The sequence below is a fragment of the Hylobates moloch genome, unplaced genomic scaffold, assembly GCF_009828535.3.
Source record: "Hylobates moloch isolate HMO894 unplaced genomic scaffold, HMol_V3 SCAFFOLD_17, whole genome shotgun sequence".
Lineage (NCBI taxonomy): Eukaryota > Metazoa > Chordata > Mammalia > Primates > Hylobatidae > Hylobates > Hylobates moloch.
The window spans coordinates 38920713-38945387 of NW_026652292.1; the positions used below are offsets into that span (position 1 = coordinate 38920713).

Consider the following 24675-nt stretch of genomic DNA (forward strand, 5'->3'; position numbering starts at 1 on the left):
AGCACTTAACTTTTGGGAGTAAGAGCAGAGGGGAGCTTCCATATATTGATTTTGGTCATCTGTAGAGACATTCAACCCAGAGAAGGCAAGTGACACAGTATCTGTTTTATGAGCTAATTTGGGTTCTTGTCTACATTTAAAGTTTAAAATATAAGTTATAAATATTTATTTAAAATGAAATTCAACATTGGTTCATGAAGAAAGAGGTTGGAAGTAGTGTTTTGAACTAGCTGTTTCTGATCCATCATGCTTAAAATAAATGCTTTGTTTGTCCTGTGGAGTTCATGGATTTGGGATAATCTAAACAGGGTTTTTTAAACAGTCCTCACGGGGACCAAGGTGCTGACATGCACTGTTGAGAAATTCTGTGAATCATGAAAGTGCTAATCTTTTAGAAATCCAGACCTGTTAAACACTATCAACATCTTTGGAACATCTTAATACTTTGAGTTTTCTAACTTTTATGCTATCACTTATGCTAAGTACATTTGATATCCCTTCTATTACGTGGAAGCCTCATTTTCTGGGCAATCTTCTTACAACTACTCTCTTTAATGCACTCTTACTTAGCTTGAAAGTAAATATCAAATTAAGTATACTATAGTTCAATGAACCACCCACCTATTCCTAATTTTTTTAACATTTTTCTTATGACTCTACATACACACATACTTACACACACACACACACAAACACACCTTATCTTTTCTTCTGCCTTTTGCCCATTTACTTTTTGCATCAGAGATGAATCTCTCATTCAAGCATATGCAACTTTTTTTTTTTTTTTTTGAGATGGAGTCTTGCTTTGTCGCCCAGGCTGGAGTGCAGTGGCACGATCTTGGCTTACTGCAAACTTTGCCTCCTGGGTTCAAGCAATTCTCCTGCCTCAGCCTGCCTACCGAATAGCTGGGATTACAGAAGCATGCCATCATGCCCAGCTAATTTTTGTATTTTTAGTACAGATGGGGTTTTACCACGTTAGCCAGGCTGGTCTCAAGCTCCTAACCTCATGATCCGCCTGCCTCAGCCTCCCAAAGTGCTGGGATTACAGGCATGAACTACCGTACCCAGCCAGCATATGTAACTTTTAAGAGTCTCAACCAAAGCAGCAATTCACTGTCTCAGACCCTGGAGTCTCTGCCATTTAAATGCCAATTTCCTTCCAACAGCTGAAGAGCAGCTGTCTCAAGGACCCTCTGATACTACACAAGTTTTCTCCTAGTGCCAAGCAGACCAGCCTGAGAAACAGCTATAAGAAGGAAATAGGTGTCTTCTCCCAGCTTTGCATCCTTTCCTTCCAGGCCCTGCCTTCCCTACAGCCTGCATTGTTCTCATTGTCCACTGCTGCCCAGCACCCATCCCACAGAGGGATAGTCCTAAACCTCCACAGTCTGGCCTGTGAGCCACAGGCGCCTCTGCCTGCACAGGGCCATTCCTACCTCATCTTCCACGACCACAGATTACGTGGTTTTATGTCCCTTTGACTTATATATTGTCTTCTCAATTAATAGGCTAGTGAATAACAGGGAGATGATAAACTACCTCACCAAAGTAGCAATTCTAATTTAAGAAAATTTTCCTGTCATTCCATTGCCATTTATTTCCCTTGCCACACTCATGCCCATACTTCCTTACCTCAATCCCTTTGACCCCTCTGTTTCTTCCCTTCCTTGCCGTATTGCCATCTATTAAACTTTTACTCATCCTTCAAGAATGCTAAAAACCTACCTCCACCTTGAAGCCTTCCATGAAGAGCCAGGGCAATCATTCCCTCTTCTGAACTTTTAAGGACCCTAGAGAGCACTACTAATGGGCACTTACCCACATTGCTTTGTAATGCCGTGTTTTACTCTTTCCTTCTGAGGCAGGAGGAATTCCTTAGACATCTATGAATCCCCCATAGGGTCTGTCATTATGTTTTAGACATAACCAATTCTCATTAAATATCAATAGAATGAATATAAGAGGTCCAAAAAACTACTCAGATGGGGATTTGAGTCTTATTTTAGCCTGAAATTAGGGGACCACATCTTACTTATCTTTATATCTGCACAGCGTTGGTGCTGGATGTAATGCATCACTCTGCCTGGAGCACACATCAACTTGTCTCCTCAGTTTCTTTCACCATAGGCTGGTGAAACAGCCAGGTCTAAACCTTCACTGTTCTCTGGGAATCTCTAGTTTGGGGGTGATTCTCTGTACTGTTTTAATGAACATTTTTTAAATGTCCCTAAGTCTCAGAACCTTCATCTATAGAACGGGCATAATAAAGTACCTACCATAGGAATCAATTTATGAGCAGGCATAGCATATGCATTCAACAAACGGAAGCTTTTACTGTAGGCAGAAGCACCAAACGGCCTCGTAGCAGTCTTCAGACACTGATGATATTGTCCACCGATGTGATATGTCACGGAAATGGTGTTGCTAAAATACCTCTTCACAAAATACTTGTGTTCCAATTTATTGAATCAGACTATCAAGCACCTTACTTGGACTTGAGCTACAACATGATTTTTGGAACAATTAATCTTTTTTTAACCGTCCATTTTAGGAACACTCAAGAATGGACTCAAGAATGGAAAGAATGCCCTGATTATGTTTCTGCTGGGGAAAACAGCTGTTACTTTAATTCATCATTTACCTCCATCTGGATACCTTATTGTATCAAGCTAACTAGCAATGGTGGTACAATGGATGAAAAGTGTTTCTCTGTTGACGAAATAGGTAAATCACAGGTTTTTGTTTCATTTGACATAGTTTTAGACTAAATAAATGGGGAAGCCTGCAAGGTCCAAGTATAATCAAGTAGGAAGACTTTGTAACAGTGTTCTATAGATAGATGGAGATCTGTTTTACAGGAGATGGGATCAGCTGGTGAACAAGAGGAAAAGATCAAGGGGAACTTAAGTTGACTTTAACGTAAAGCAGCCTGGCAGTAAATGTTGTGAAGAAAAGAGTAGGAACCTTGTAGAGTCTTTTCCTTTAGGATATCTTTGAAGCTGTGTTGTGTTCTTATGTTCCACTGCAAAGGGTGAACTTAATATATTCTTAGAATTTCTTACTTCCTAATTATTTGATAGGATGCTTATATTCAGATTCACTGAAATATGTTGGCCTTTGACCTCTACCATTGCTATAATCAAAGGCTAGATTTTCTTTATCACAAAGCATAATCATTCTGGAATTTTACATTTACAAAACAGCCACGGTCACTTTAAAGACATGTTTATTAGATCTCAGAACAAATGCTGGAGATAATCAGCTCAGTGAATGAAGCGAAAGATCCAAACAGAGGATCCTTTGCCCATCATATGGACACAAGGTGGAAACAAAACAAATAAAACAAACAACTGTAATTAGAATATTCATGTTTATACCTTAATAGTATAAATAGCAAAATAGAAAGAATCAAAGAAGGAGTTTGAGTAGCTGAAATTGGTGCCTCAAAATCTATCCACAAAAGCTCATTTGTTGCTTATAGGAATTCCTCGTTGCTTCTCCCAAATGTGTTGTTCTTTTTATGTGGTTTTCTAGGCATAAGCTGACTGGAAGACATAGGAGTATGTGGCTAGAAATTACAGATAGAAACAAATAAAATCTAATAGGCTGACTTTAAGGGAGAAGATTAAGAGAACTGTATCAAGCAGTAAAGATAACCCAATTGCTTTGCAAAGACAATTTAGTATGTGTCCTAACATCAGTGGGTACAGCTGTTGAGCTGAAACTAAATGGGATAGCAGAATGGGACAGTAGCAAGAATACTGGGTTAAAACCCATGTTCTAGCCCTGTTCTCTGCCAATAGCCAGTCCTACTCATTTACCTGGCTGACGTGTGCCTATCATGTGTCAGGCACTGTACTGGTGGTGGTGGTTATAGAATAAGTACAATACAGTCGAAGAGGGAAGTCAGGCATGTTCACAAATAATTGCAGTGAAGTGTGATAGGTGTTAGCCTGGAAATACATGGAATACAGAGCTGCAAAGGTCGTGGCCAAAGGCGTGAATGACTGACAGGCCTGAGGGATGAGGAAGGGCTGCACAGAGATGGTGACAGTTTAGTTACCTCTGAACTGGAATTGGACTCTCCCTATTTTTAAAAAAGTGGTGACCCACAGTGATCAAAAGCATGAGTGAGTATTGTCAGGTACCACAGTGGACTTGCCTTTCAGTAACTACCAAGTTCCAGCGGTAACAAATAGCATATGCTCAGGGACTCAGGAGCAGTTAGGAAGCCCTCCTAGTCAGCTGGAGAAATCATCAGTAGTTGTTTGTGCCCCAAAAAGGAATTTGGACTTTAACTGTCATGAGGTACCTTTGAGGATGTTTAAATAGGGAAATTACTTGAGGATAGTAATAGCTAACAGTCACAAAAGACTTACCGTGTGTCAGGTATAAAAACCATCTTTTGCAATCACACTTTACAGATAATGAAACTGAGGCACAGAGCAGTTAAAGGACTAGTTCAAGAGCTAGTAGGTGGAGCTGGGATTTGAACCTCCAGCCTCCACGCTCTTACTCTTGAGGATTTGCAGTACCACTTGTCTTATTGTTAATGCCTCAGAGAAATTAATCTTGTTGCATTGTGAAACGTAGATTGGAGTGGGACTGACTAGAGGTAGAAGAGGTTAAAAGACTGAGATGATCAAGGTAAAAGATTATGACAGGTAGCTACAACTAGCACAACAGTTGTGGGGCAAGGTACTGAGAGTGAAAGAGAACAAAGAACTAAGGTAACCCTAGTAGATCTTGAGAAAGTTGTCAATCATTATAAGCCTCAGCTTCCTCGTAAAATATGTATGTATGGTACTACCTCACAGGGCTGTTCTTTGGATTTGAAGTACTATATTAGATACACATTTGTCATTCATTCAGTTCATTCAGCAAATATTTATTATGTTCTTCTTTCAGGCCAGTCAGTGTTCTCCATGCTGGGGATAGAAACTGTCTTCCCTGGTGGGATTTAATCCCAGTGAGGGTGGAAAGCGACAATGTTATGGAGAAATATAGGAAAGGAGAATAGGAGTGTTGGAGAGGTTGCAGTGTTGAGTTTTCAGGATTGGCATCTCTGAGTCAGTGGCATTTGAATAAAGAAGGATTGGAGAGGATAATTATGTGTGTGTCTCAGGGAAGGGTATTTCAGCAAGGGGGCACAGCCAGAAGAAAAATCTCAAACTAGGAGCATGCTTTTCCTCACTCAATGAACAGCAGGCAGGTGGTGGAGTGGGCACAGAGTGAGCGAGGAGACTGGTATGAGACCAAATCCCACAGACAAGACAGTGAAATCTAACCAACCATTGCCAAAGACTTTGGCTTTCACTTGGAGTGAGGTAGGAAGCCTTTGGAGGGTTTTAGATGATGAGTGATGTGATCTAATGTAAGTGTTAGGATAATCACTGTGTCAGTTCGCTTGAGGGTTGCATGGAGAATAGACTGGAGGGGGACAAAGACCAAAGGAGCACAGTGGGGAGACGAGTGAAACAAGAAGAATGAAAATGGATAATGGCTAGGACCAGGTTATAGTGGTGCAGGCAGTGAGACATGGTTGGATTCTGTTATATCTTGAAAGTACAGCTGATGGAATGTGGATTAGTGAGGAAAAGATGAGCCAAGGACAAGTTCATTGTTTTTATCCTGAGCAACTAGAGGAATTGAGTCCTCATTAACAGAGATGGAAAATAAGGAAGGAGAGCAGGTTTTGGAGAGGAAGAGCAAGGGTTTGTTTGTGGATGTATTAAGTTTCAGATATTTTTAAAATGTCTCACAGGAGTTGTCAATATAGCATGTAGATTTATGTATAGAGGTAAAGGAGAGGTCATTATTATGCCTGTAATGGTATCTCACAGGAGGTCATTATTATGCCTGTAATGGTGGTACCAAGCCTTTTCCAAAAGGACCTTGTCTCATATCCTCTATTTTTCAAATGCAGCATAAGTAATAAGTTATAGAAAATCTTCCATTAAAAACAATTTTATAGTTTGATCACTTTAAACCGTTAAGCTTTGATTATCAGGATTCCTGAAACTCCAACAAATCCAGAAGGGTGAGGAATTATTGCCATTATATCGGCATATGTAGTTTGGCCATTTTGCTTATCCTTTCAATTTAATTTTCAAAATGTAGTTATGATTCATCAAATTTTGACTCTCCCTGTTTTTAAGAAGGTGGTGTTGACCCCACAGAGGGCAACAGTATGCTCCTCCACCATAAGGCCTGTTTTCACTGTGAGTGCACACAAGAGCTTCCTTCTTTGGCCACCAGATTTGACAGCCAGTAAGAGCTCCTCACTGTGTATATCTGTAAAGTTATCTCCAGTCAACCCTAGGGATGCACACTTTGCGACACTCTAGGTGGCCTTTTATATATATGGCAGAAAAAGAAAGTAAATTTTACTCTGTATCTGCAAGTGATTTTCCAAACCCTCAGTAATGAGATCCAACTAGCAATAATTTACCAGGAACTACCTAGAATATAAATTTAGACATAGTTGCTAGCTTTGGAATCCATATTTTTCTTCATCAGCCTCTGAGAAATTGTGGTCTTTGAGGTCCTACTAAGCAGAATGCAACAAATTTTCCTTGGACTGTAGAGTATATCAATAGAACCTGAGGAAAACAATGTTTCAAGTTGTTCATGTGACAGTTAAGAAAAAGAAAACACTGAATCGTCACCATTTATGAAACTAGCATAATGCCTTCTTCCTTCTTATGTCAGAAGAAAATATCACATGTGGATAGGAAGACCACAAAGCTAGGGAGCATTAGCAGAGTGTGCAGGAAGATTGTACGAGAAGATTAAAGAAGAGTGGAAAAGGATAATGGCTAGGACCAGGTTATAGTGGTGCAGGCAGTGAAATATGGTTCGATTCTGTTATATCTTGAAAGTACAGCTGACGGAATATGGATTAGTGAGGCAAAGATGAGTCTTTCAGGGAACAACACAGAAATGAGGTAAACGAGGTCCCTGCCCCCAGGCCATACATAGTTGCAAGAAAAAAGATTTCTCTACCCCTAGTTCCAAAGCAGCCCCATGTCTAAATTCTGTAGGTCTTTCTGACTCTCTGTTTTTTCAGTTTCAAGTGAAAATGAATTCCTTTGCCAAAATCTCAATGCATTTATGATATCAGAGCAAAAAGAAATACAAAACATGGCAGATCTTGAAAATAGTGATCAGATTTTTTACTCCAAAAGGAATTTTTGTAAGGGCTTATTTAAAAATTAAAAACAAGTCATCCTTGAGTTAAAAAAAAAAAAGTTACTCTCTTATAAAGTGAAAGCTATAATAAGAAAAATATTGGAAGAAATAAGAGCATGAAAGATCAAAAATGTAGAAAGTAATTTGGTCTTCTGAGAAGAATGCCTTCCATTAATATTAAATTGTGTCTGCCTGTGTACTAATGCTCTGTTGAATTGCACAGTGCAACCAGATCCACCCATTGCCCTCAACTGGACTTTACTGAACGTCAGTTTAACTGGGATTCATGCAGATATCCAAGTGAGATGGGAAGCACCACCCAATGCAGATATTCAGAAAGGATGGATGGTTCTGGAGTATGAACTTCAATACAAAGAAGTAAATGAAACTAAATGGAAAATGGTAAGATGTTGCTACACCTTACACTTTGACTTTTCTTTCTATTTCATCAAATTCTCTCTCATTTATCATTAGACTTTCCTTTGACCTAATACCACATGTTCATGTTGTATGCTCCATAATTTCTTATTTGAGAAAAAGTTATTTAATGGGTAAAATATTATCTTGAAATTCTGTAAGACAGGAGATGCTTATATATATATGGAGGCCTGTGGAAGGAAAGGAAACTATTTCACCATTCATTCTTGCTGTCCAGTTTAACTTTAGAGTAAAATTATAGACTGGCCACTTAGCTGTCTTTGGGGACGTGAATAAAAATGGGAAAGTTTGTGATCAAGTCAGCAGTGACTATGGCCAAATATTTTCCCATGATTTCAGTTGCTGCTACTCAAAAGACTCCCATTAAAACAAATTCATACGTGTCTACAGGAAAGCAGAGGGAGGGAATTTGTCTCTTAGAGGTTTCAGAAGGATGTTTTGTTACATACCTCAGAGAAGAATCAAGCTGAGATTCTTATGTAGGCAATTAGAGAGCATGGTACCAGTTGACCTCTGAATCCCTCTCTTCCTTACCAAGCATATGGAACTCAGCATTTTGATAAATTTCACATGGCACATAACAAGAGGAAAAACAGGAGTATCATGCTGCTCCCAATATAACTAATTCTAAATCTGTCTAACCACAGCCACAGCCACAGCCACAGCCAAGCCAAGCAGTTTCTGGCCACTCATCAGGTGATGCCCAGCAGCCTGGCACAGATCACTCCCAGAATTTTGAGACACCAGGACATTCAGTGAGCCACTGAAAAAGATGCCAATTTTGTCATTAGAGGAAAGTTAAGTTTGGAGGAATTTGAGTAGTTACAATACGGGGCTTTGAGGCTCTATTTTCTGGATCATTTTAATTTAGATATCTGTTCTGTAACTTGGTACAAATAAAATGCCTGGTTGGATGCTAAGTCAAACAAGACTGTCTAAATCCAAGCTACAATCAAACATTATTTAACAACAGGTACTGAAATAACTACTATGCAGAAGGCACTGTGCTAAATACCTGAGGTGGCGGTTCTCAAAGTGGGAACCACAGACCCTTGAGGCTCCCTAAGACCCTTTCAGGGAATTCAGTACTATTTTCACAATACACTAAAATATTATTTTATTCACTATGTTGAAATTTAACTTAATGGCACAAAAGCAATGCTGGAAACACTGCTGGCACGTTAGCATGAAGCAAGGCAGTAGGATTAAATTTTACTAATAGTCATGCACTCCCGGTGAAGAAGGAGGAAAAAGCCAGTTTCACGTATGAAGTTCTTGACAAAGCTGTAAAAATTGTTAATTTTACTAAATCTCGACCTTTGAGTACACAGCTTATTAATATTCTGTGTGACGCATGGGAATTACACATTAAGCATGTCTGCTGCATATTGAGGTATTGTATTTGTCTTGAAGAAAAGCACTTAAATGACTGAGTTGCCAGCTGAACTAGTCGCTTTTATTGCTTGGAGCACCATTTTTACTTGGAAGAGCAACTGATAAACTGGCAGATGGTTATTCATATTTGAATTGGCAAACATTTCTCAAAAAATAATGAGGCGAGCTTGTCGCTTCAAGAAAAACAACTGACAGTATTTTTTTGCAGTGGAAAAAATTTGACTTTTCAAAGCAATTCATTTTGCCTTTTTGGAAAATTTGTGTCTCCAACCGTGAGCTTGATAGTGTCTTAATATTTGAAGACTTTTCTTGAAGAGATTGATGGTGATATTAATGAAAGTGACTTAATTATATTGTGTAATAAAATGTATGAACATTTAGAAAAATCTACAACTCAGTGAATCAATATTTTCCAAATGACTAATACATGATGTAATCAAATCATGCATGGGGAAATGATCCATTCAAAGTACTAGATAGAATGGTGAATTTTTTTAATGATCAAAAAAATTTTTGTATATTTATTGTGTACAATATATTTTTTTGAAATAAGGATACATTGTAGAATGGTTCTATCACACTAAGTAACACATGCATTACCACACATACCATTTTCTTGTGTGTTGAGAACACTTAAAATCTACTCAGAGTTTTTCAAAATGCAATACATAAGCATTAACTATACTCACCATTTTGTACAATAGATTTCTTAAACTCATTCCTAACTGAAAATTTTAATTCTTTCATCAATATCTCCTTAACTCTGCACCCTGCCCACAACCCCTGATAACCACCATTCAACTCTCTACTTCTGAGTTCAACTTTTTTAGATTCTGCATATAAGTGACATTATGTGGTATTTGTTTTTCTGTCTCTGGATCATTTTTCTTAATATAATATCCTCCAGGTTCATCCACATTGTCACAAGTGACAGGATATCCTTCTTTTTTTAAGGCTGATAGCATTCCATTGTACATACTACCACATTTTCTTTTTTTTTTTTTTCCAATCTGTATGTCTTTTATTTACTTTTCTTGTCTTTTTTTTTTTTTAATTATACTTTAGGTTTTAGGGTACATGTGCACAATGTGCAGGTTTGTTACATATGTATCCATGTGCCATGTTGATTTCCTGCACCCATTAACTCGTCATTTAGCATTAGGTATATCTCCTAATGCTGTCCCTCCCCCGTCCCCCCACCCCACAACAGTCCCCGGAGTGTGATGTTCCCCTTCCTGTGTCCATGAGTTCTCATTGTTCAATTCTCACCTATGATGAGAACATGCGGTGTTTGGTTTTTTGTCCTTGAGATAGTTTACTGAGAATGATGTTTTCCAGTTTCATCCATGTCCCTGCAAAGGACATGAACTCATCATTTTTTATGGCTGCATAGTATTCCATGGTGTATATGTGCCACATTTTCTTAATCCAGTCTATTGTTGTTGGACATTTGGGTTGGTTCCAACTCCTTGCTATTGTGAATAGTGCCGCAATAAACATACGTGTGCATGTGTCTTTATAGCAGCATGATTTATAGTCCTTTGGGTATATACCCAGTAATGGGATGGCTGGGTCAAATGTTATTTCTGGTTCTAGATCCCTGAGGAATCGCCACACTGACTTCCACAATGGTTGAACTAGTTTACAGTCCCACCAACAGTGTAAAAGTGTTCCTATTTCTCCACATCCTCTCCAGCACCTGTTGTTTCCTGATTTTTTAATGATGGCCATTCTAACTGGTGTGAGATGGTATCTCACTGTGGTTTTGATTTGCATTTCTCTGATGGCCAGTGATGATGAGCATTTCTTCATGTGTTTTTTGGCTGCATAAATGTCTTCTTTTGAGAAGTGTCTGTTCATGTCCTTTGCCCACTTTTTGATGTGGTTGTTTGTTTTTTTCTTGTAAATTTGTTGGAGTTCTTTGTAGATTCTGGATATTAGCCCTTTGTCAGATGAGTAGGTTGCAAAAATTTTCTCCCATTCTGTAGGTTGCCTGTTCACTCTAATGGTAGTTTCTTTTGCTGTGCAGAAGCTCTTTAGTTTAATTAGATCCCATTTGTCAATTTTGGCTTTTGTTGCCATTGCTTTTGGTGTTTTAGACATGAAGTCCTGGCCCACGCCTATGTCCTGAATGGTATTGCCTAGGTTTTCTTGTAGGATTTTAATGGTTTTAGGTCTAACATTTAAGTCTTTAATCCATCTTGAATTAATTTTTCTATAAGGTGGAAGGAAGGGATCCAGTTTCAGCTTTCTACATATGGCTAGCCAGTTTTCCCAGCACCATTTATTAAATAGGGAATCCTTTCCCCATTTCTTGTTTTTGTCAGGTTTGTCAAAGATCAGATAGTTGTAGATATCTATGTCTCTGTTGTGGTACCAGTACCATGCTGTTTTGGTTACTGTAGCCTTGTAGTATAGTTTGAAGTCAGGTAGCGTGATGCCTCCAGCTTTGTTCTTTTGGCTTAGGATTGACTTGGCGATGTGGGCTCTTTTTTGGTTCCATATGAACTTTAAAGTAGTTTTTTGCAATTCTGTGAAGAAAGTCACTGGTAGCTTGATGGGGATGGCATTGAATCTATAAATTACCTTGGGCAGACATACTACCACATTTTCTTTATCCACTTATCCATTAATGGAACATAGGTTGATTCTATTTCTTGGCTGTTACAGGTAATGAACATGGGAGCCCAGATATTTCTTCAACATACTGATTTCATTTTCCTTGGATATATACTTAGTAGTGGAATAATATAATGGATCACATGGTAGTTCTATTTTTAATCTTTTGAGGACGCTTCATATTATTTTCCATAGACAGTATACTAATTTACACTCCCACCAATAGTGTGCAAGGGTTCCCTTTTGTCCACATTCTCACCAACACTTGTTATCTCTTCTTTTTTGAAAATAGCCATCCTAACATCTTTGTGCACTCTATGCCTTCTGTGAGCTGATAGCTCATTGTGGTTTAAATTTACATTACCCTGATGATTAAAGATGTTAAGCATTTTTCGGAGGGTGGAGCCAAGATGGCCGAATAGGAACAGCTCCGGTCTCCAGCTCCCAGCCCCAGCGACACAGAAGATGGATGATTTCTGCATTTCTGCTTGAGGTACTGGTTTCATCTCACTAGGGAGTGCCTAACAGTGGGTGCAGGACAGTCGGTGAAGCGCACTGTGCGCGAGCCGAAGCAGGGCGAGGCATTGCCTCACTCGGGAAGCGCAAGGGGTCAGGGAGTTCCCTTTCCTAGTCAAAGAAAGGGGAAACAGACGGCACCTGGAATATCGGGTCAGTCCCACCCCAATACTGCGCTTTTCCAACGGGCCTGGAAAACGGCACACTAGGAGATTGTGTCCCGCACCTGGCTCGGAGGGTCCTGTGCCCACGGAGTCTCGCTGATTGCTAGCACAGCAGTCTGAGATCAAGCTGCAAGGCGGCAGCGAGGCTGGGGGAGGGGCGCCCGCCATTGCCCAGGCTTGCTTAGGTAAACAAAGCAGCCAGGAAGCTCGAACTGGGTGGAGCCCACCACAGCTCAAGGAGGCCTGCCTGCCTCTATAGGCTCCACCTCTGGGGGCAGGGCACAGACAAACAAAAACTCAGCAAGAACCTCCACAGACTTAAAGGTCCCTGTCTGACTGACAGCTTTGAACAGAGTAGTGGTTCTCCCAGCACGCAGCTGGAGATCTGAGAACGGACAGACTGCCTCCTAAAGTGGGTCCCTCACCCCTGAGCAGCCTAACTGGGAGGCACCCCCCCAGTAGGGACAGACTGACACCTCATTCAACCGGGTACTCCTCTGAGACAAAACTTTCAGACGAACTATCAGACAGCTGAATTTGTGGTTTCACGAAAATCCGCTGTTCTGCAGCCACCGCTGCTGACACCCAGCCAAACAGGGTCTGGAGTGGACCTCTAGTAAACTCCAACAGACCTGCAGCTGAGGGTCCTGTCTGGTAGAAGGAAAACTAACAAACAGAAAGGACATCCACACCAAAAACCCATCTGTACATCTCCATCATCAAAGACCAAAAGTAGATAAAACCACAAAGATGGGGAAAAAACAGAACAAAAAAACTGGAAACTCTAAAAAACAGAGCACCTCTCCTCCTCCAAAGGAACGCAGTTCCTCACCAGCAACGGAACAAAGCTGGATGGAGGATGACTTTGATGAGTTGAGAGAAGAAGGCTTCAGACGATCAAACTACTCTGAGCTACGAGAGGAAATTCAAAACAATAGCAAAGAAGTTAAAAACTTTGAAAAAATATTAGAAGAATGGATAACTAGAATAACCAATGGAGAGAAGGGCTTAAAGGAGCTGATGGAGCTGAAAGCCAAGTTTCGAGAACTACGCGAAGATTGCAGAAGCCTCAGTAGCAGATGCGATCAACTGGAAGAAAGGGTATCGCTGATGGAAGATGAAATGAATGAAATGAAGAGAGAAGGGAAGTTTAGAGAAAAAAGAATAAAAAGAAATGAACAAAGCCTCCGAGAAATTTGGGACTATGTGAAAAGACCAAACCTACGTCTGATTGGTGTACCTAAAAATGATGGGGAGAATGGAACCAAGTTGGAAAACACTCTGCAAGATATTATCCAGGAGAACTTCCCCAATCTAGCAAGGCAGGCCAGCATTCAGATTCAGGAAATACAGAGAACGCCACAAAGATACTCCTCGAGAAGGGCAACTCCAAGACACATAATTGTCAGATTCACCAAAGTTGAAATGAAGGAAAAAATGTTAAGGGCAGCCAGAGAGAAAGGTCGGGTTACCCACAAAGGGAAGCCCATCAGACTAACAGCTGATCTCTCAGCAGAAACTCTACAAGCCAGAAGAGAGTGGGGGCCGATATTCAACATTCTTAAAGAAAAGAATTTTCAACCCAGAATTTGCTATCCCGCCAAACTAAGCTTCATAAGTGAAGGAGAAATAAAATACTTTACAGACAAGCAAACGCTGAGTGATTTTGTCACCACCAGGCCTGCCCTAAAAGAGCTCCTGAAGGAAGCACTAAACATGGAAAGGAACAACCGGTACCAGCCACTGCAAAAACATGCCAAATTGTAAAGACCATCGAGGCTAGGAAGAAACAATAGCAACTAACGAGCAAAATAACCAACTAACATCATAATGACAGGATCAGATTCACACATAACAATATTAACGTTAAATGTAAATGGGCTAAATGCTCCAATCAAAAGACACAGACTGGCAAACTGGATAAGGAGTCAGGACCCATCAGTGTGCTGTATTCAGGAAACCCATCTCACGTGCAGAGACACACATAGACTCAAAATAAAGGGATGGAGGAAGATCTATCAAGCAACTGGAAAACAAAAAAAGGCAGGGGTTGCAATCCTAGTCTCTGATAAAATAGACTTTAAACCACCAAAGATCAAAAGAGACAAAGAAGGCCATTACATAATGGTAAAGGGATCAATTCAACAAGAAGAGCTAACTATCCTAAATATATATGCACCCAACACAGGAGCACCCAGATTCATAAAGCAAGTCCTCAGTGACCTACAAAGGGACTTAAACTCCCACACAATAATAATGGGAGATTTTAACACCCCACTGTCAACATTAGACAGATCAACGAGACAGAAAGTTAACAAGGATATCCAGGAATTGAACTCAGCTCTACATAAAGTGGACCTAATAGACATCTACAGAACTCTCCACCCCAAGTCAACAGAATATACATTTTTTTCAGCACCACACCACACCTATTCCAAAATTGACCACATAGTTGGAAGTAAAGCTCTCCTCAGCAAATGTAAAAGAACAGAAATTATAACAAACTGTCTCTCAGACCACAGTGCAATCAAACTAGAACTCAGGATTAAGAAATTCACTCAAAACCGCTCAACTACATGGAAACTGAACAACCTGCTCCTGAATGACTATTGGGTACATAATGAAATGAAGGCAGAAATAAAGTTGTTCTTTGAAACCAACGAGAACAAAGATACAACATACCAGAATCTCTGGGACACATTCAAAGCAGTGTGTAGAGGGAAATTTATAGCACTAAATGCCCACAAGAGAAAGCAGGAAAGATCCAAAATTGACACCCTAACATCACAATTAAAAGAACTAGAAAAGCAAGAGCAAACACATTCAAAAGCTAGCAGAAGGCTAGAAATAACTAAAATCAGAGCAGAATTGAAGGAAATAGAGACACAAAAAACCCTTCAAAAAATTAATGAATCCAGGAGCTGGTTTTTTGAAAAGATCAACAAAATTGATGGACCGCTAGCAAGACTAATAAAGAAGAAAAGAGAGAAGAATCAAATAGATGCAATAAAAAACGAAAAAGGGGATATCACCACCGATCCCACAGAAATACAATCTACCATCAGAGAATACTACAAACACCTCTATGCAAATAAACTAGAAAATCTAGAAGAAATGGATAAATTCCTTGACAAATACACCCTCCCAAGACTAAACCAGGAAGAAGTTGAATCTCTGAATAGACCAATAACAGGTTCTGAAATTGTGGCAATAATCAATAGCTTACCAACCAAAAAGAGTCCAGGACCTGACGGATTCACAGCTGAATTCTACCAGAGGTACAAGGAGGAACTGGTACCATTCCTTCTGAAACTATTCCAATCGATAGAAAAAGAGGGAATCCTCCCTAACACATTTTATGAAGCCAGCATCGTCCTGATACCAAAACCTGGCAGAGACATAACCAAAAAAGAGAATTTCAGACCAATATCCTTGATGAACATTGATGCAAAAATCCTCAATAAAATACTGGCAAACCGAATCCAGCAGCACATCAAAAAGCTTATCCACCATGATCAAGTGGGCTTCATCCCTGGGATGCAAGGCTGGTTCAACATACGCAAATCAATAAATGTAATCCAGCATATAAACAGAACCAAAGACAAAAACCACATGATTATCTCAATAGATGCAGAAAAGGCCTTTGACAAAATTCAACAACCCTTCATGCTAAAAACTCTCAATAAATTAGGAATTGATGGGACGTATCTCAAGATAATAAGAGCTATCTATGACAAACCCACAGCCAATATCATACTGAATGGGCAAAAACTGGAAGCATTCCCTCTGAAAACTGGCACAAGACAGGGATGCCCTCTCTCACCGCTCCTATTCAACATAGTCCTGGAAGTTCTGGCCAGAGCAATCAGGCAGGAGAAGGAAATAAAGGGTATTCAACTAGGAAAAGAGGAAATCAAATTGTCACTGTTTGCAGATGACATGATTGTATATCTAGAAAACCCCATTGTCTCAGCCCAAAATCTCCTTAAGCTGATTAGCAACTTCAGCAAAGTCTCAGGATACAAAATTAATGTACAAAAATCACAAGCATTCTTGTACACCAATAACAGACAAACAGAGAGCCAAATCATGAGTGAACTCCCATTCACAATTGCTTCAAAGAGAATAAAATACCTAGGAATCCAACTTACAAGGGATGTGAAGGACCTCTTCAAGGAGAACTACAAACCACTGCTCAATGAAATAAAAGAGGATACAAACAAATGGAAGAACATTCCATGCTCATGGGTTGGAAGAATCAATATCATGAAAATGGCCATACTGCCCAAGGTAATTTATATATTCAATGCCATCCCCATCAAGCTACCAATGACTTTCTTCACAGAATTGGAAAAAACTACTTTAAAGTTCATATGGAACCAAAAAAGAGCCCGCATCGCCAAGTCAATCCTAAGCCAAAAGAACAAAGCTGGAGGCATCACGCTACCTGACTTTAAACTATACTACAAGGCTACAGTAACCAAAACAGCATGGTACTGGTACCACAACAGAGACATAGATCAATGGAACAGAACAGAGCCCTCAGAAATGACGCCGCATAACTACAACTATCTGATCTTTGACAAACCTGACAAAAACAAGAAATGGGGAAAGGATTCCCTATTTAATAAATGGTGCTGGGAAAACTGGCTAGCCATATGTAGAAAGCTGAAACTGGATCCCTTCCTTACACCTTATACAAAAATTAATTCAAGATGGATTAAAGACTTATATGTTAGACCTAAAACCATTAAAATCCTACAAGAAAACCTAGGCAATACCATTCAGGACATAGGCGTGGGCAAGGACTTCATGTCTAAAACACCAAAAGCAATGGCAACAAAAGCAAAAATTGACAAATGGGATCTCATTAAACTAAAGAGCTTCTGCACAGCAAAAGAAACTATCATCAGAGTGAACAGGCAACCTACAGAATGGGAGAACATTTTTGCAACCTACTCATCTGACAAAGGGCTAATATCCAGAGTCTACAATGAACTCAAACAAATTTACAAGAAAAAAACAAACAACCCCATCAAAAAGTGGGCAGAGGACATGAACAGACACTTCTCAAAAGAAGACATTTATGCAGCCAAAAAACACATGAAGAAATGCTCATCATCACTGGCCATCAGAGAAATGCAAATCAAAACCACAGTGAGATACCATCTCACACCAGTTAGAATGGCCATCATTAAAAAATCAGGAAACAATAGGTGCTGGAGAGGATGTGGAGAAATAGGAACACTTTTACACTGTTGGTGGGACTGTAAACTAGTTCAACCATTGTGGAAGTCAGTGTGGCGATTCCTCAGGGATCTCGAACTAGAAATACCATTTGACCCAGCCATCCCATTACTGGGTATATACCCAAAGGACTATAAATCATGCTGCTATAAAGACACATGCACACGTATGTTTATTGCAGCACTATTCACAATAGCAAAGAGTTGGAACCAACCCAAATGTCCAACAACGATAGACTGGATTAAGAAAATGTGGCACATATACACCATGGAATACTATGCAGCCATAAAAAATGATGAGTTCGTGTCCTTTGTAGGGACATGGATGAAACTGGAAAACATCATTCTCAGTAAACTATCGCAAGGACAAAAAACCAAACACCGCATGTTCTCACTCATAGGTGGGAATTGAACAATGAGAACTCATGGACACAGGAAGGGGAACATCACACTCCGGGGACTGTTGTGGGGTGGGGGGAGGGGGGAGGGACAGCATTAGGAGATGCACCTAATGCTAAATGACGAGTTAATGGGTGCAGGAAATCAACATGGCACATGGATACATATGTAACAAACCTGCACATTGTGCACATGTACCCTAAAACCCTAAAGTATAATAAAAAAAAAAAAAAGATGTTAAGCATTTTTCATATACCTGTGGGCCATTTCTGTATCTTCTTTTTAAAAATTTATATTCAGGTCCTGTGCCCATTTTTTAATTGGGTTATTTATTTTCTTGCTATTGAATTGTTTTAGCTCCTTATATATTTCAGATATTAACCTCTTATCAGATGTATGCAAATATTGTCTCCCATTCAACAGTGTCTCTCTTTACTCTGTTGATTGTTTCCTTGGCAGTGCAGAAGCTTTTTAGTTTCATGTAATCCCATTTATCTATTTCCACTTTTGTTGCCTGTACCAAATGGAGTCATATCCAAAAAATCATTGCCCAAACCAATGTCATGGAGCTTTTTCCTATATTTTCTTCCAGTAATTGTACAGTTTCAGGTTTTACATTTAAGTCTTTAATCGATTTTGAGTTTATTTTTGTATATGAGGTAAAATAAGGGTATAATTTCATTCTTCTGCATATGGATGTCCAATTTTCCCAACAACATTTAAAGACAGAGTCCTTCCCTTACTTTGTATTCTTAGCACCTTTGTGATAAATCAATTTACTGTAAATATGTGGATTTATTTCTGAATGCTTTATTCTTTTACATTGGTTTATGTCATTTTTATGCCACTACCATGCTGTTTTGATTACTATAGCTTTGTATTATGTTTCGTGGTTGGTAGAGTGATGATTTCATCCTTGTTCTTCTTGTTCAAGATTGCCTTGGCTATTCATAATCTATTGTGGTTGCATACAAATTTTAGAATTGCTTTTTCTATTTCTGTGAAAAATGACATTCGAATTTTGATAAGGATTGCATTGAATCTGTAGATTGCTTTAGGTAGTAGGGACATTCGAACAATATTAATTCTTCTAATCCATGAACATGGGCTATCTGTTCATTTATTTGTGTTGTCTTCTTGTTTTACAGTTTTCAGCATACAGATCTTTCACCTCCTTGTTTAAATTTATTTCTAGGTCTTTTATTTTTATTTTTATAGATATTGTGAAAGGGATTTTTTTATTTCTTTCTCGGATTGTTCCTTATTAGTGTATAGAAATGTTACTGATTTTTGTATGTTGACTTTGTATCCTGCAGCTTTACTGAATTTGTTTATCTGTTTTAGCAATTTTTTGTTGAAGTCTTTAGGGTTTTCTGTATATAAAATCATGTCATCTGTAAGCAAGGACAATTTAACTTTTTCCTTTTCAATTTTGGATGCCTTTTATTTCTCTCTCTTGCCTAATTGCTCTGACTAGGATTTTGAATCGAGTAGAATAGAGTAGAGGAGTTACATTGAATAAAAGTGGCAAGAGTAAGCATCTTTGTCTTGTTCCTCATCTTAGAAGAAAAGCTTTCTACATTTCACTGTTTATTATGATGTGAGTTTGTTATATATGGCCTTTATTGTGTTGAAATACATTCCTTCTATATCTAATTGTTAAGAGTTTTTATCATGAAAGGATATTGAATTTTGACAAGTGCTTCTTCTGTATCTATTGAGATGGTTCCATGGTTTTCTTCTCGGTTCTAGTAATGTGATGTATTACGTTTATGTATTTGTGTGTGATGAACCATCCTTGCATCCCTGGGATAAATCCTACTTGATCATGGAGAATGTTCCTTTTAGTGTGCTTTTGAATTAGTTTCCTAGTATTTTGTTTAAGATTTTTACATCTGTATTTATCAGAGATATTAGCCCATAATTTTCTTTTCTTGTAGTGTCCTTTCCTGGTTTGGGTATTAGGGTAATGCTAGCATCAAGAAATAGTTTGGAAGTATCCCCTTTTCTTCCACTTTTTGGAAAAGTTTAAGAAGGATTGGTGTTCCAGTGAAGCTTCCAGTGAAGCTGTCAGGTCCTGGGCTTCTCTTTGATGACAGACTTTTTATTACTGATTCAATCTCCTTACTTATTATTGGTTTATTAGATTTTCTATTTCTTCAAGAAAGTCTTAGTAGGTTGTTGTGTGTAGGAATTTATTCATTTCTCATGCATATAATTTTTCAGAATGGTCTCTTTTGAACATTTGTGTTTCTATGGTATTGGTTGTAATGTCTCCCTTCATTTCTGATTTTGTTTTTAATTTGGGCCTTCTCTCTTTTTTCATTACTTAGTCTAGCTAAAGGTTGGTTGATTTTGTTTATCTTTTCAAAAAAACTTGTTTCATTAATCTTTTCTACTGTTTTAATGTGCTAACTCAAAAGCACATTAAAAGGATCATTCTCCATGATCAAGTAGGATTTACCCCAGGGATGCAAGGATGGTTTATCACACACAAATACGTAAACATAATACATCACATTACTAGAACCAAGAACAAAACTATGGAACCATCTCAATATTTTCTATTCTCTATTTCATTTATTTCTGTTCTGATCTTTATTATTTCCTTCCTTCTGTGGACTTTATGCTTAGTTTATTCTTTTTCTGTTTTCTTCAGGTAAAATGTTAGGTTATTAATTTGAGATCTTTGTTTTCTGATGGAGGCATTTATTGCTATGAACTTCCATTGCTCTCAGAATGGCTTTTACTGTATTCCTTAAGGTTTGGTATGTTGTTTCCATTTTTGTCTCAAGACATTTTTGCTTTTATTTTTTAACTATTATTTTAGGTTCAGAGGTAGATGTGCAGGTTTGTTATACAGGTAAATTGCATGTCACAGGGGTTTACCATACAGATTATTTCATCACCCAGGTAATAAGCATAGTACCCAGAAGGTAGTTTTTTTATCTTTGCCTTCCTTCCACCCTCTACCCTCCAGTAGGCCCTAGTATCTATGGTTTCCTTCTTTGTGTCCATGTTTTCTCAATGTTTAGCTCCTACTAATAAGTGAGAATATGTGGTATTTGTTTTTCTGTTCATGCATTAGTGTGCCTAGCATAATGGCCTCCAGCTCCATCCATGTGACTGCAGAAGACATGATCTTGTTCTTTTTTATGCCTGTATAGTATTCCATGGTGTACATATACCACATTTCCTTTATCCATCCTACCATTTTCTTTATTCCATGTCTTTGCTATTGTGGATAGTGCTGTGATGAACATATGCATGCATGTGTCTTTATGGTAAAACGGTTTATATTCCTTCAGGTATATACCCAATAACGGGATTGCCAGGTCAAATGACAATTCTGTTTTAAGTTCTTTGAGAAGTTGCTAAACCGCTTGCCACAATGGCTGAACTAATTTGCATTATTACCAGCAGGGTATAAGTGTTCCCTTTTCTCTGCAACCTCACCAGCATCTGTTATTTTTTGACTTTTTGATAATAGCCATTCTGACTGCTGTGATGTAGTATCTCATTATGGTTTTGATATGCCTTTCTCTAATTAGTAGTAATGTTGAGCATTTTTTCTTACACTTGTTGGCCCATGTTTGTGTTCTTTTGAAAAGTGTCTGTTGATGCCTTTTGTCCATTTTTTAATGGGACTGTTTGTTTTTGGCTTGTTGATTTAAAGTTCCTTATAGATTCTGGAAATTAGAGCTTTGTCGGATGTATAGTTTGCAAATATTTTCAGCCATTCTATAGATTGTCTGTTTTTTCAGTTGTTTCTTTTGCTGTGCAGACGCTCTTTAGTTTAATTAGATCCCATTTGTCTATTTTTGTTTTTGTTGCAATTGTTTTTGGCATCTTTGTCATGAAACCTTTGCTAAGGCCTATGTCCAGAATGGTATTTCCCAGGTTTTCTTCTAGGGTCTTTATAGTTTGGAGTTTTGCATTTAAACCTTTAATCCATCCTGAGTTGATAGTTGTACACGTGTAAAGGAAGGGGTCCAGTTTCAATCTTCTGCATATAACTAGCCAGTTACCTAGCACCATTTATTAAACAGTGTTTTCCTCATTTCCTGTTTTTGTCAACTTTGTCAAATATTAGTTGGTTGTAGGTATGAGGCTTTATTTTGGCGTTCTCTATTCTGTTCCATTGATCTATGTGTCTTCTTTTTTAACCAGTACCATACTGTTTTGGTTCCTGTAGCCTTGTAGTATAATTTGAAGTCAGGTAATGTGATGCCCCTGGGTTTTTTCTTTTTAGTTAGGATTGCTTTGACTATTTGAGCTGTTTTTTGCTTCCATATGAATTTTACAATTGTTTTTTCTAATTCTGTGAAAAATTACATTGATAATTTGATACGTATTGCATTGAATGTGTAGATTGGCTTGGGCAGCATGGTCATCTTAACAATATTGATTCTTCTAATGCATAAGCATGGAATGTTTTTCCATTTGCGTTATCTGTCATTTTCTTTCATCAGTGTTTTATAGTTCTACTTATAAAGATATTTCACCTCCTTTGTTAAATGTATTCCTAGGTTTCTGTGTGTGCATGTGGCTAAAATAGGCTATTTTAACCTGATAATAATTTAACTTCCTTGCATAAAAAACTCTATGCTTTTACTCCACATACCCCCCACACACACACATTTTAAATTTTCAATGTCACACTTACATCTTTTTATATTGCATATTTCTTAACAAATTATTGTACCTAGTATTATTTTTAATAATTTTATCTTTTAGCCTTCATTCTAAAATAAAAGTGATTTGCATATTACCATGAAAATGTTAGACTACTTTAAATTGGAGTGTGTACTTACTTTTACTAGTGAGTTTTATACTTTCATATGTTTTTATGTTACTCATTAGCCTCCTTTTCTTTCAGCTAGAGAACTCCCTTTAGCAGTTCTTGTAAGATAGGTCTGTTGGTGAGGAATGGTTAATTTTAATAAAACAAAGTACAAAAAGTTCATTGGTAGAGTTTCAGGTTTCATATTTTCACTAACCTGTAAGAAACTATCATTTGAGTTTTAGTCTATTGTTAAACAGAAATGTTCACAATTATGTGAAAAGTTTATTAAAATAGTCCTCGTTTTCCTCATTATTTATCTGTGTGAGGCCGGGTTTTATTCATTTACTTCAACGAAAATAGCACATTCTAATAAATTTAATTCAGAAGCAGTTATAATTAAGTCTGACATTAAATAAATTTGCAAAAATGTAAAACAGTGTCACTCTTCTCACTCTATTTTTTGTTGTTTGGGAAAGTACAACAATTTTTATGAAAATATATTATTTTAACAAAATCAATTTATTATTTTCATTTTAAAAATTAGGATTTTAAAATTTTTTCATTTCAGTTTATAATACAGTAAATAGTAATAGGTATAACCCAACTAAACCAAACTCTTTAGGATTCTCAAATTTTTAAGAGTGTAAAGGAGTCTTGAAATAAAAAAGTTAAACAACCTAGAAAAAAACAAAGATATAAATCAGCATGTTAGCATTCATCAATTCAGTTACCATCATTTCATCCCTAAAAGCCAGGGCATATAGTTTATATCTCACTGAACCACCACTTTGAAACTCCCACCCTGCGCCAGGTACTTGTGAGCATGTAACTTTGTTAATCAACTGTTCAGGGCTGTATCCCAACATGGCTTTGTTGCCCTTTTCATGGCACCTCTGCTAAATCTCATTAGGTAGACCAAAGGGGTCAGTTAACTTTTTCTTTATACCTTTTATTCATGGTATTTATAAGTTTGGTAATTTTCAAAGGTCTTGGACAAAGACCAGGGGCTTATGTATAATAATTTATTTATCTCTTGAAGAAACAAACAATATAATTGGTTATGAAGCACAGGCATCATAAGCAGAAAACAGGTTTATAAGTAAAGGGGGAAAACCTAATGTGTGTTGCTTGCATCAGGAATTCATGTTACCATTTGGCAATATGAATTGGCTTAGCAGTGTGCTTCCCCCCCCCCCCCACAGGATCTTGCTCTGTCCCCAGGCTAGAGTACAGTGGCCCAATCTCGGCTCACTGCAACCCCCACCTCCAGAGTTCAAGTGATTCTCGTGCCTCAGACTCCTGAGTAGCTGGGATTACAGGCGCAAGCCACCACACCCAGCTAATACAGCTAATTTTTGTATTTTTAGTAGAGACAGGGTTTCATCATGTTGGCCAGACTGGTCTCGAACTCCTGACCTCAGGTGATCCGCCAACCTCGGCCTCCCAAAGTGCTGGGATTATAGGCATGAGCCACTGTGCCCAGCCACCCTTTTTAGTAAATACATTTTGCATGACCATGTAGTTGTTTACAGCTATTTATCTAGTAAACCAATAACTTACAGTTTTTTAAAGGCTTAATGGATAGCATGGAATTATTCATGATATCTGTGTCATATCTTGAGCACCCATTACATACCTGATATTGTACTGGGCTTTGGAAATGAAAAATAATGAGTAATCTTGGGGAATTTACAATGTAACATAGAAAGCTGTGTATAACTAAATTCGCAAAATGAAATATAATTAGTAATAGAAGAAGTATATTATCTGGCAGAGTAGAGTGGGGAAAAGTACCAGCAAAGACTTAGAATACCAGCTCTCCTCGATACTTGCACTTAGACTTGGATGAGAAACAGTTCCCCGCACAGGCAGATGACAGGGTTAGGTATGATAGGAGCCACGTAAGTAGGAGCCACTC

At 38.2% G+C, this 24675-nt stretch overlaps 1 protein-coding gene across 1 annotated transcript in view; it reads left to right on the plus strand.

Moving 5' to 3' along the window:
• GHR (growth hormone receptor) overlaps window positions 1–24675 on the plus strand; it is a 316033-nt gene that overhangs the window by 278681 nt on the left and 12677 nt on the right. The window contains exons 7-8 of the mRNA XM_032135754.2: window positions 2555–2727; window positions 7418–7596. Coding sequence (XP_031991645.1) covers window positions 2555–2727; window positions 7418–7596 — 352 coding nt within the window. The remainder of the gene's footprint in view (window positions 1–2554; window positions 2728–7417; window positions 7597–24675) is intronic.